The sequence below is a fragment of the Protopterus annectens genome, chromosome 8.part0, assembly GCF_019279795.1.
Source record: "Protopterus annectens isolate FY-2018-M chromosome 8.part0, PAN1.0, whole genome shotgun sequence".
In the NCBI taxonomy this organism is placed as follows: domain Eukaryota; kingdom Metazoa; phylum Chordata; order Ceratodontiformes; family Protopteridae; genus Protopterus; species Protopterus annectens.
In genome coordinates, this window is record NC_056741.1 from 1530478579 (window position 1) to 1530492083 (window position 13505).

Below are 13505 nucleotides of genomic sequence, written 5' to 3' on the forward strand. Positions count from 1 at the left end.
TTTGTAGAGACAGAGAGAGACAGAGAGAGACAGAGAGAGACAGAGAGAGACAGAGAGAGACAGAGAGAGAGAGAGAGAGACAGAGAGAGACAGAGAGAGACAGAGAGACACAGAGAGACAGAGAGACACAGAGAGACACGGGGAGACACGGGGAGACACGGGGAGACACGGGGAGACACAGGGAGACAGGGAGACAGAGACAGAGAGACAGGGAGACAGGGAGACAGGGAGACAGAGAGACAGGGAGACAGAGAGACAGGGAGACAGGGAGACAGGGAGACAGGGAGAGGGAGACAGGGAGAGGGAGACAGGGAGAGGGAGACAGGGAGAGGGAGACAGGGAGAGGGAGACAGGGAGACAGAGAGAGAGACAGAGAGATGGAGACAGAGAGATGGAGACAGAGAGATGGAGACAGAGAGATGGAGACAGAGAGATGGAGACAGAGAGATGGAGACAGAGAGATGGAGACAGAGAGATGGAGACAGAGAGAGAGAATAATGTAGTACTGTTACCAGAAGATGCTCGCTGGAGGCGGTAAGGAGTCAGTCGTCCAGACATGGAGGCGGTAAGGAGTCAGTCGTCCAGACATGGAAACACCCAAAATCCTTTTAGTCTCAAGTAAGCCATTACTGCTGCCATGCATTTCGTGAGCTGTCTGGGGGCTGTAGAGAGACCGAACGGCCGGGCACAGAATGACCGTCTCCTAGCCGGAAGCGAAGCAGACTCCTGGAGCATAAGGGGAGAATGGGCTGAACCGTGACCATCCAGAATTTGGTTTGGGTGACCGACTTGTTTAAGCTGCTGAGATCCAAAATGTGTCTCCAGTCCCCTGTTTTTTTTGGCACAAAAAAGAATCTGGAGTAAAATCCGGATCCAAGTTGGTCTGGTTTTTTCACACTTTTTTTGAGACCGCTTTATAATCTCTGAAGCTGCTTCTCCCCTTTGACTGGGTGGAACGTCGGGAAGTTTTCTTGAGAAATTTAGCTGACAAAGGGGAATGGTGTAACCTCAATAATGCCCAGCACCAAACAATCTGTGATGGAGTGCCAGGCAGCTTGGTGCAGAGAGAAATGACCCCCGACTGCTTCCAGAGGTAATCAATCAGGCTGCTCCACCGGAGCGCTGATAAGGCTTGTCCAGAGAAGGAATCCCTGGAGCCCTGATTATGAGGATCCCCTCTGCCTCTGTAGGGGCACCTTCCAGAATTGTTACTCCCTTTGCCTCTGGGAGCATCATCACCACGTGTGGCACAGAAAGGACCCTGAGATTTCTTATGCCACATCTTTCCACTCGGAGAAGGTACATTGAGAGTTGGAAAACCGTAGGCCTATGGCAAATGGTGTCTTTCCATCTTGCTTGGACCTGGCTATTGTGTCCTTCACATTGGAGCCAAAAAGGGACGAAGCTTCGATGGGAGCATTCAGAAAGGAAGACTTGAAGGGGTCCGTGAAGTCACAAATGCGCATCCAGGCAGGACGTTTCATAATGCCTAAACCCGCTGCTCTACTTGCCCCTTCAGTTGCATGTGACAGCAACCACATGGACGAGTTGGATATTGATTCCAGGGGTGTCAGCTGAGAGGCCACTTTGTCCCAGACCTTGTCAGACAACTGTCTTGTGAGCGTCCCAGAGAGTTTGGAGAGCAGTCCCTCTGGAGCCTTGTAAAATGTGCCAAATAATTCAGGAACCGTATGGCAAAGGTCCCTGATGCAAAAACACTCTTCCCAAGACTGTCCATCACCCGGGACTCCCTGTTGGGCGAGTGGACAGCGGGACTTCCCTCAGCCAAATCCTTTTTCGTGGCTGCCACCACCACCATAGCATCAACTGGTAACTCTTTAGACCAATGCGGGTTCTCCTCAGGAGGGGAAAAAAATTTGTCTGGTCTCCGAAGGATCGCCTCAATGGAATCAGGGTTCTTCCAAGAATGCTGCATAATGAACTCGTCGGCAGGCAGGGTCACCCAAGAGGTAGAAGGCCGGGTGCGCAAAGCTCGTCAGCAGGCAGGGTCACTCAAGAGGTAGAAGGCCGGGTACGAAAAGCCTGCAGGAACATGAATGGTTGGAGGGCTTCCAGTCACCTCTCTGCTTTAACATTTCCAGGCGGTCTCCAAAGGAGACATCATCAAGAGGTGACCATGGGGACCCTTCATCATCATTGTAATCAGTGTCTTCTGTTAAGGACTCTCGGGTCCATGTGCTTTCTCTTGCACGGCTTTTTTTTTTTTTTTTTTTTTTTTTATTATTAGAGGGGGCTCCTCAGTGGGGGTCTCTGACAAGTACTCGGAACAGTGGGCACCATGAACAGGGATGTTCTGCAGCTTCTCTGCCCAATGACCCAGGGGGGTTGTCTGTGACAGCTGTAGCTCAGGGGGTGAAAGCTGGGGTTCTGACATCAAAGGAGTGCTGCCAGAAGCAAGAGCCCTCTCCATTGCAAGGAAGGCAGGCCCACCCCGAAGAGGGATGCGAGCCCAGAACAGAGAAAGAATCTTGGGACTGGGGTCACACCCTGCTCCGATGAACCTGCTCCCACGGATGGATCCACATGGACATGGATATCGGCACTGAGGATGGAACAGAGGACAGAAGTGGCTCCGTACCCCAGGTCGTAGTGTCCGTCCCCCAATCCCCAGATTGAGGAAGGACCAGTTCAGCGGGAACCAAAGACCAAAGGGACAAACTCGGAGCTGGTGTGAGATGCACTGTAGGCACCAAGGTGATGGTTTCCAGGAAAGATGTCGGAGCTGAAAGCTTTAGAACCAAGATGGTCGAAGGAGGAGTGTAAGATGGAGTCCGTGGGTAAGGCAACCAAAGTCCTACAAGTAGATGGGTCTTAGAAAGTGAGGGAATCCCCCCTGGCTAACAGCAGCAGGTCTACAAGACGCACCACATCGTGTTCAGAAAGGCTCCTGGTGGATCTAGTGGGTACTCTGGACAGGGAGTCAGGAAGTTCAATGAAGGGGCTATACACTTGGCCCAGAAATGGGTCTACAGAGGTTGAGTATCAGATATGTGGTGGAAGGTCTGCTGGCACCGACATCTCTAGTTGAGACTGGAAGTAAAGGGGTCAAATCCAGTGAGGTCTGTACAACGCTCTGTGCCGAAATAGCACTCGGAGCTGAAATGGTCGGTTCCAAAAAGGAAACAAATGACTTGGTTGAAGGTGTGCCCTCAGCCGAAGTGGCCACAGGTGCCGAAGTCAAAATAGGCATAGTAAGGTCTATGATCGGTGCTGAAACGGGCACTGGTGTTGATGGTTTTGAGATGGTCGGAGCCGAAGAAGACAGAGCCGAGGAGGCTGATTTATGCTCCGAAGATAACTTTGGGACCTTTGATTTTCCAGGCTTGCTCTGATCACCTGATGAAGAAGGAACAGAGTGGGGTCTCTTTTTGTCCTTAGAATGAGGGGTTGAGACAGCTATCACAGAAATGGCCTCTAAGAAGGGAGACTTGAGTAACCCTTCCTGAATGTGTTTACTTTTGCGCTCATTAAGAGTTCGTTGACAAACTCTGACAAATGTCACATGGAGGTTGCACCGAAAGATGGGACACTCCCAAACAGTATACACAGTCATCATGGGAATCACTGTTAGGTAACTTGCCCTTACATGAAGTACAATGCTTAAAACCTGAAGTACCCTTATCAGACATCTTGATAGAGAAAAAACACTACAGGCCAACTGTATAATCCAACAATAATCAAAGTCAGCTCCGTTCAAAAAGGTCACAAACATAACAATACATTAGTATGACAGAGAAAAGAAAGGAAACACCTGAATAAAAGACAGCTAATAGGTTAAACAATACCAACTATGGCACTGAAGAAACACCACAGAGGTAAGGGAAGAAGGCCATACCAACACTGGTACTTGACAGTATACCAATGGTAACTGCAGGCAGAGAGGAAAAACCAAGGGCAGACAGAAGAAGAGACACTAGAAAAACTAATAGCTTAATAAAATATGAAGATATCCAAAATTTTTCACACAAATATCAAAAAAGTTTCACTTGGCTGAGAGCTCAGCTGAAACACGGCTTTACGGCTACGCAGTAAATGAGATCTGAGGTAACAGGGAGAAGTGCATTCTGGGTAGAGACTTAGCTCGACAGTTTTTTGGCTGGCGGGAGCTTGGCAAAAAGGCCAACTCTGTTCCGAGGGCTTGGAACCGAACCCATCAGTGATGAATGGAAAGAAGATAGATAACATCACATCTGATGTTGTTAAAGCTAACCCAGCAGTAAAATTTGGTATTATTTAAGAACTCTCCGAGAGACTGTGCATTTTGTATTTTGTCCTTGACCAAAGAACACCCACTCATCACCACCTCTGCACTGGCCTTGCTGCAAGTTTTTAGAGCATAGTAACTCTTTTAGATTCAGATAGGAATATAGTAAAGTGTAGCTTAGAGGTTTTCTCTATTTCTTTAGACTGTCCTGCAATGTTGTTTTAAATATTTCCTGTAATTTTGAACTCTGATGCAGCTAATTATTTGGCGAGTACTGTCTTGTTCTTTTAATATTAAATATATTTAAACATTTTAATTTTGGCAGGTCTGTTTAGAGATATTTAATCTCTAAGAGTACTTGCATATCTATTCTGTGACACTGTACAGGCCACTCCTAAATAGCCATAATCTTGGTCAAAGTAAACTTTGTCATTCAGAAATGGCACAAGTGCAAAAACTGAATGAAATTCTCTCTCTCCAGACTCAATGTGCGGACAACATATAGACTATTTTCAGACATTTACATATGTAACACCTAGCAATTATATCACGAAGATGCAGGTAGACTAATATTGCACATAATTAGAAACCCATTTTAACACTTTTCGAACTGAACACTTACTTGAGACTTTAGTACTGGTCAGACTACCATTTGGATTAATAGTAACATTACACAGTTGGATTGGACACCCTTTGCTAACGGCCTTAAAAGTAACTGATAAGAGTTGGCTGGTGGCAGTGAAAACTAACAGTTTGGGAATAAGGGGGCATAGCTAGTAAACCTGTGCCAGCCTTTCCCGGGTGTGTACGTGTGTTTGTACATAAATCAAATCTCAAAGAGAGAGAGAGAGGTGTGTGTGTGTGTGTGTGTGTGTGTGTGTGTGTGTGTGTGTGTGTGTGTGTGTCAGCTGCTTCGTCAGGGACACGAAGCATTGGTTGGACAGACAGGGTACTTGAGATCTTGGTTTGGTCACTCAGCTGAGATCTCAATCCTACAGCTGTGCCAATAACTAAGAATAACCTGCAGCCTAACAAAATGCAACGCAGAGTATCACTACACATGAATGGAAACCCTCTAACCACAACAGATTCCTGCAGTGTCAGGAAACTGACGGCCTGCAACCACATTCTTACTTATTTGTTACCAGGTAAGTAGTCTAGTCTGCGGACCACTTTATAAAAAAAAAAAAACATAAGGGTCGGAAGGCAAATGGACAAGTAATTATGTGGTTAAACATAATACAAGTATTACATAGCAATGCACAAGCAAATACACAAAAGCAAACAAATTAAGACCCAATATGTAATGTATAAAAGCTACAGAACAGTTTAAGAAAATATTTTTTTGTCACCATGAAAAAGGGACAATTACAAGCTTTGGTCTTTTTCTTCTGAATGTTTTGTGGCATTTTGGTTCTTCACAGATGACCATCATCAACTACTCCCAGGGGCAGCTACTCACTCACCCAGTCTACCAACCTGGCTAGCTTCTCCCAGCTATCTCAGTCTTCAAATGCCTAATGCAACCCTCCCCATGTATAAAGAATATCAAACACAGCAGTTGCCATATTTTCACAACACTTGCTGGCATAACACCCACAGAATCATGGAAGCCAACAACATCACAGTCTCACATGTGACACTTCCTTTCGTTTAGTCAAGCAAAAAAAAAAAAAACATACAAATGCTTAGGTAATGTAATCACTCACCACTTGAAGAAAGTAGACAATATGAAGAGACATGCATGCATGCAATACAAAAGCTCCATCATGTCCAGGAACAACGTTTTCGAGTATCATTTAACATAAGGTCTAGGAAACACAGGTGCTCCTGTATAGGTTATTGGAGGGAGATGGAAATTAACTACAAGCCTACAAAACCATGAATTACAGAACTCTATTTATATTAGATGCAACTGCAATGGCAATGCAAAGAGTTCAGCAGTTTCCTAAATGCAAGACCAAAGTGGTTCAGAAAAGCGGATCAGTCTGAATGTTAATAAAACTGCACCAGAAAAAAGTACACCAAAACAAAAACAGTCTTGTAAGCAAGTAATCAAATCTAGGAAAACCATGAGGTGTTACTACTCCACAAAGGTTGCTCAAACTATTACTTTGTTGAGAAGGTGATGGTTAGGTATGGAAGGCTGAGTGTCTGCTACAGCTGAACTTATTACAACAAGGTGATTCACAGGTGTTGCACAGAAATGAAGGCATGCTTATTTTACAAGTGCTGTTATCTTTAAGGCAGTGTTTTCAGTGGCTGTTTATCTTTTGCCACATCTTGACCTAATTTAGCAGGTTGCCACAGCAACATAAACAGGTTGATGCAATTTTCCATTATCTTGCAGAAGTGCATTGATGGCAGCAGTTGAAAAAGTCAGTAGATAGAATCTATGTAGTATAATCTAAGTAAAAAAAAAATAAAAGGAAACAAAGTGCTGCACAAATAACTGCTGTTAGATACGTTGATTCAGCCTAATTAAGCAGATGCATTCTCAGTGGAAGATGAATTTGTCAGGTTTAAGTCTACTATGACAGCTTAGAAGATTCTCAGAAAAACTTGGTAGTCTCATAGACTTAACTTTTATGGTGAATTTTATCTGGAGAATTAAAGTTCTTTCAAACTAGAAAACTACAGATATGAAAATATTTAGCAGTTCACAAGTTCAATACATGTAGTGGCAGCAAAATGAATAAAGTCATTACCTTTTGGCTCTGCAAAGTGTTGTATATGTCAAGCAACATTACCCATGACAAACTCTGCATCCTAAATACAACTGAATGATAGAAAAGGACCTTCTCTTGACCTATTTCCCTCATTTTCACTTGCATAGTTAAAACATACAATGGATACATGACCCCAACTTTTTAAAGTGGGTAGTCTTGCTGCTATGTAGCCAGTCATGTAATGCACACACAGCCGGGTTAATCACCCAGTTTCTGTTAGCCAAACCCTGCTATGACAGTAGGAGAGTTTAGTGTGACAACCAACTTAGACACACACACGTTGCACAATGAAGGCATTATAACTGCTACTTCCCAGAAACACTGACAGGTTGACTCAAATCCCAAGTGTATAAAACTGATTAGTTATGTATGCAGAATATGAGCATATTCACTGACTGCTACCCATCCCAATGAATGGCCACACACTACAATATGTCACACTGAGCAAACACACTAAACAGTGAGTAAACACACTTGATATTACATGTCCATGGACCATCTGCTACTAGTATGAGTGAGCAAGCCCACTGATTGTTAACCTGCATCAGTGAATGCCCATTGACTGTTACTAACTTACTGAAGGGTCATAATTTAAATACAATATAAATGCAGATAATTCAAAGCAGGGAGAAAGGAACAATGTTAGCAATGAAAATCAAACTTCTATGTCTAAATTCAAAGCTATGTCATATTTCAATCATATGAAGACATTACAAGAAAAAAAAAAAAAAAAACAAAAAAAAAAAAAAAAACCTCTTATTTACCACATCAAAAACACAGGTCAGAAATGTCAAGTAACCAGAGAACACAATGTGCTATCAGGAAAAATAATTTCTAGCCCACACTTAAACAGAAACAGTGACACAAGATGGAGACCAGCTTCAAGCTGGATCAGTGCAGACACTAGAATCATGGTAGGCTACTTTGTGGAGTTAAACTGCAACGTTCCACTGTAGCCAATCCCCTAAAGAATTTAAAAAGGAGATTTATATTCCTTACCCTATTGTCAATATGAAAAGCCTCTTAAGTGTCAGAAGTGTTTGTTTAGTAACACATGTCTAACAGATTTGTAAGCAGAAAGTGGTGAGGAATATGGCTTTTAGCCTCACAGAACTGAAATTTACCAAAGAGGGTTGCACACTTGAAGGGAAGAGCTTACATATGGCAATAAAGTACTGAAAAATGTATATAAGACTATACTAAATTAGCACACAGGGGCGTCATCTAATTTTTTAGGGAATTAAAGTTGCAAATACTTAGAGCAGTTTTTTTTCCCCCCACAAATATGCCAAGTACTTCCCTGACTGAATTTTGTAGTTGGTCAAATGTGGCTAGAGAATCTATTTGAACAACTGTTAACTAAGCAACCATAAAGTGCCAAGCTGGGCACATTGTGTTTACAGGATGCATCTTCAGGAGCAGACACACCTACTTTTTTTCTGCATTTTATATATGGACTGTTTTGACAGAACCTCCAGTTAAGTTTACTTGATGCTTTATAACCATGACTTATGGATTACATTTAAAACATCACTTATGACACACAGGAGGTGTCTCCTACCACCAGTGTACAGCAGCCATGAAAATTATTACAGTATTAACAGGTTCCACACAGTGTCACTTTGCACACAGGAGAGAATCGATCCCCTCCATGGAATACGAGCAGTGTTTGTGGTGCACTGTGAAGTCAGATTTCAATAACACTCTTAGCCAAACACACAGCTTCATTTATTTGGTACTGAGGCACTTTTACTTTATGTCTCTAAATTGATTTAGGTGGTTTCCAACAACCCCTGACCTTCATCCAGCACACAGACAAGGCTGACAGGTAAAATGACTGCACTGATTAATGCATGCGTTATCAAGGTCCTGCTGCAGTCAGCTGAGAATGCAAGTTATGTCCGACTAAAACATACAGTCTGCTGTGGCATGCAAATAAAATCACTTAGTTAAAACATACTTTTACACAGGGAGTACCCCTGCCTCTCTACCCCATTTGGGGACAAACACACACATGTACACAATACTGATCAATCATAGTGGTAACTACCTGTGCACCTGTGCATGAAGATGTTCTATGTATGGGAAAAATCTATTGCTGGCCACCTGGACCTTGTCAGGGTCTTCAAAAATCAGAAGACTGCCACCATCTCAAAAACACAATTAGCAGAACAAATAATGATAAGCGCAAAAGAAATTTCACACACACACAAAAAAAAAAAAAATAACATTGAAACTTATCCATCCCTATTTATCAGGTTAAATAAAAATTTTGAAAAATAGAATAAAACAGGAATTAGGGCTGCAGCACAAATCGGACACAGTTTACAGTAAGAAAACCATTAAAACCTCAAATGCAAGTACATCACACAATCAGGAAAAATAAAAGATATCCAATAAGATAAACCAATCTCCAGAGGAAAGTGAAAGCATAAAGTCAACAAACAGAACAATGAAACCACTGCAGGAAGAGACAGGAGGCGAGTAACATGACACAAAAACAGTTACCAAAAGCAGAATGCAGGCACTGTAATCTGGTAGTCAAATAACATACACAAATACAGTAGACATACCTCTCAACTGTCCAGATTTTTGCAGACAGTCCAGATTTTTGGTTTGTTCTTAATAAAATTTGTGTTTATCTGGCAAATCAATGCTATGATCCGAGGACTGAAGTCACTAAATAATTAAATACTTTTGAGTTTCAGACTTCACATCCTTCAGAAAATGCATGTTAAAATAAATCCTGTTACTCTAGCAATTTGTTTACTGGGAAAGTCCGACTCGGAATGATGCCAATTTTCAGCAGACGTTTGGGGGGGGGGAAACGCTCCAGATGCAGGTCTTTGAAACGTGGGAGGAAACCGGAGCACCCTGAGGAAATCCACACAAATGCACACTCCTTACAGAAGGCACGCCTGCCGAGAATTAAACCGGAAAACCTCTTGCTGTCAGGTGACAACGCTTCAAGCTGCACCACTGTGCCATCCCAATATAAATTTTCTATGTTTATAAGAGAAATATTTAAAATATGTCCTTATTTTTGGGCCTTTGTTCCCCCATTTTATCAGGCTTTGTCCAGATTTCTTGTACTAAGAGGTTGGGAGACATGAACCAGGCAATGCTTGATCTTACAGATAAATATGAAGATGCAGTATACAAAAGTAAAACACTAAAGTATAAAGGAAAACAAACATAAAAAACACATAAAATTATCAGTCATCCAATAAAAGTAAAAAAAATACACCATCAGCTAAAGAAAACTGATGGGTTTTGGGAAGTATAACTGCTTACACACTGAAGTCCAACAGTCCATTCCTGCCCTAGTGCAATAACAAAAAAAAAAAGCATTGCTTAGGTGGATGGCAAATAAGGAATATTGAATGGATCTACAAATAAGGAATATTGAATGGAACTACTAAATTCAGTTGAAACTTTAGTAGATCAACAAGCAAAATGCAGACAAAAAAAAGACGCAAGTTCACACATGCTCCCGAGACATAAAATGCATATTAGAAACAAAAGTTTGTGCGTGTATATGTATAAATGAGTCTATACTAACTCTTCGATGTAAAAAAAAACATTGGAGCACAAATTACTAAAACAAATGTATTTGAAATCCAAGCTCGCCTACACAGTTTGAGAAATGGGGAAAAGCCCTCCCTTCACCCCCAACCTTCCAATCCTCTCCACCCTGCATTGTATAACATACCAACTCTGAATTCATACTACAGTGAGAAAAGGGCAAATGTACCCAGCCCCCACTGTGCAGTGATATCACTAATGAGAAGATAGGCAATTGGCAACAGTTTCATTTTTGCTGGTCTTCTCACAATTGGGGCAAATAATTGTTCAAATGATAAAAATCAATATACACACATCCCAATGACAAATTTGGCAGTCACCACATTCAGGAAAATGAATGTTTAATGTAAAAATAAATACAGTAGTTTAACCTGTCAACAATAACATTTGACAAGCTGTTTTCATACAGTATGTGTGTGTGTCACACACACACACACACACACACACACACACACACACACACAACACACACGTGTATGCATGTTAACTAAAGAAACCCACACAAAACATCACAAACATAATGCATTTACAGGGCCTGTATCCTAGATTTTCCAATTAGCATAACAAAACCACAAAGGTGCTGAAATGCACTGAAGGATAAACATCAGTACTGCTGTGGGAATTAAAATTTTACTTGACCAGTTGATGCTAAAAAGAGGCAAAACTAGGACCACAATATCCTCCTTGAGAGAGGTGCAGTGAAAAACAGAATTTCCATATACTTCATCAAAACACAAATTACTACATATAAGGTTGTTCTTTCTTCAACACGTACTCAGAAAATCGGGTGTGCAGGGACTAGCTTTGTATTTCTTACCTGTGTATCCTGCTAAGACAGCAGCTGGAATGACAGGCTTGTCCTTGCTAAGGTCACTGCGGTCTCGGACATAGTCCTTAAATGTCCCTTTGGGCTTATGATTAGACACTGCAGTAGGGTAATCTTCAGAGTCAAAGTTCTCATACGATGGGACACGCTGTAAACTACCAAACGAGGACTGACTTCCCCAAGACTGGGTGAGGCGGTCACAGCTGTCATAACTTTCTGTGCTTTCAAAGGAGTCTTGGCCACCAAATTTACCTGTTAAAGCAAGCAGAGAACATTATCCAGGAGACAAGCCATGAGTGGACAACAGAAATAAGCACCAAAACATAGGGACAGCAATCCCTGTGGGTACTGTCAGTGCAGGCTGGTTAACACTTCTCGCTGAGACACCAGCCTCACAAAGTGGCAAAAATTAGGCTCTACTTGGTCAACCCATAAAGCACGTTTTAAAAGTAGACAAGCACACTGCGCTGTCATTCACAAATTACTTACAAATGACACACACTTGTCTTATCACAATCCACCATAGATTTTCTATACAAGTCAGAGACATTATCAGTTATATACCAAATGCATATGATGAGCAGACAGCTATTTTAATAGTTCAGACACACATACGCATGCATATTATACATAAACAAACACCCCCCCACACACACACCAACCCACAAACACCCCCCCACACACACACCAACCCACAAACAACCCCACACACACACCAACCCACAAACACCCCCACACACACACCAACCCACAAACACCCACCCCACACACACACCCACAAACACCCCCACACACACACAACCCCACAAACAACCCCACACACACACCAACCCACAAACACCCCCACACACACACACCAACCCACAAACACCCCCACACACACACACCAACCCACAAACACCCCCACGCACACACACCAACCCACAAACACCCCACAGCACACACCAACCCACAAACACCCCAGACACACACCAACCCACAAACACCCCTCAAGCACACACCAACCCACAAACACCCCAGCACACACCAACCCACAAACACCCCTCACACACACACACACCCACACACCAACACACAAACACACCAACACACAAACACCACACACACCAACACACAAACACCACACACACCAACACACAAACACCACACACACCAACACACAAACACCACACACACCAACACACAAACACCACACACACCAACACACAAACACCACACACACCAACACACAAACACCACACACACCAACACACAAACACCACACACACCTTCTCTCTCTCTCCCATCTCTATGTGCATGTTTTTCGCACAAATATTACTTTATACAAAAAGTGTACTTATTTTTGCTTCCAGTTCCATTTTGTCAGTATTATTAGCCAGTGGGTAGGCCTTGAAATGCAGGAAAGACTGATAGACTATCTCATCAATAGCCTGTTAGTGCACGCACACTTTATAAAGAAAATGTCAGATTCTATAACTGACATACATATAGTCATATCTAAAACAGAAGTGATATCAAACATCCAAATGTCAGCAAGACTCTCTGTGTACCAGAGTCACAGCTGGTCTACTCTTATCAATAAATAAATCAGCCCTACTGTCTGTCATATGCAAGGGTGAGGACCACAAATGGCACAGACTTCTTAGCTTTACTGCAACCACTTTCCTATAACCTACACCAAATATTTAATTGCTTTCTAAAAGTAAATTAATGCTTGCAGCAACCCATTAATACCACTTTTAAGTGGCAACAAATACATCAAAAGGTCTTAATTCTCAGAGAAAAGCAAACAAGTTAACATGGCATGCAATGAAAATGTACTTGTGAATAGCAGGAACACACATACCAAAGAACTCTGATTAAAATAAAGACAAATTATAAACAAGTTGCAACAAAAATGTAAACAAGCCCAAGCTATTTATTTTCATACTTGTCAGCATCAGGAATTCGGCTACTTTTCACAATCACAGTGGAAAGGAAGGCCTAAAAAGTACAACATTATTTTCTTCTTCTTCTTCTGCTATCAACTTATAGCAAAAAAAATCATTTAGATTTAAAATTCCTAAGAAAATTAGGCTTCATATAGTTATATAACCTCTGAGTGAGTAGTGACCAAAGCAGCAATTATCACTGCACCCTG

At 42.2% G+C, this 13505-nt stretch overlaps 1 protein-coding gene across 4 annotated transcripts in view; it reads right to left on the minus strand.

Moving 5' to 3' along the window:
• The window catches only part of ETS1 (ETS proto-oncogene 1, transcription factor), a 281582-nt gene that overhangs the window by 60963 nt on the left and 207114 nt on the right, over positions 1 to 13505 (minus strand). For all 4 annotated transcript variants that reach the window (XM_044081106.1, XM_044081104.1, XM_044081103.1 and 1 more), the window contains one exon: positions 11357 to 11617. In XM_044081106.1, the coding sequence (XP_043937041.1) occupies positions 11357 to 11617 (261 nt within the window). The remainder of the gene's footprint in view (positions 1 to 11356; positions 11618 to 13505) is intronic.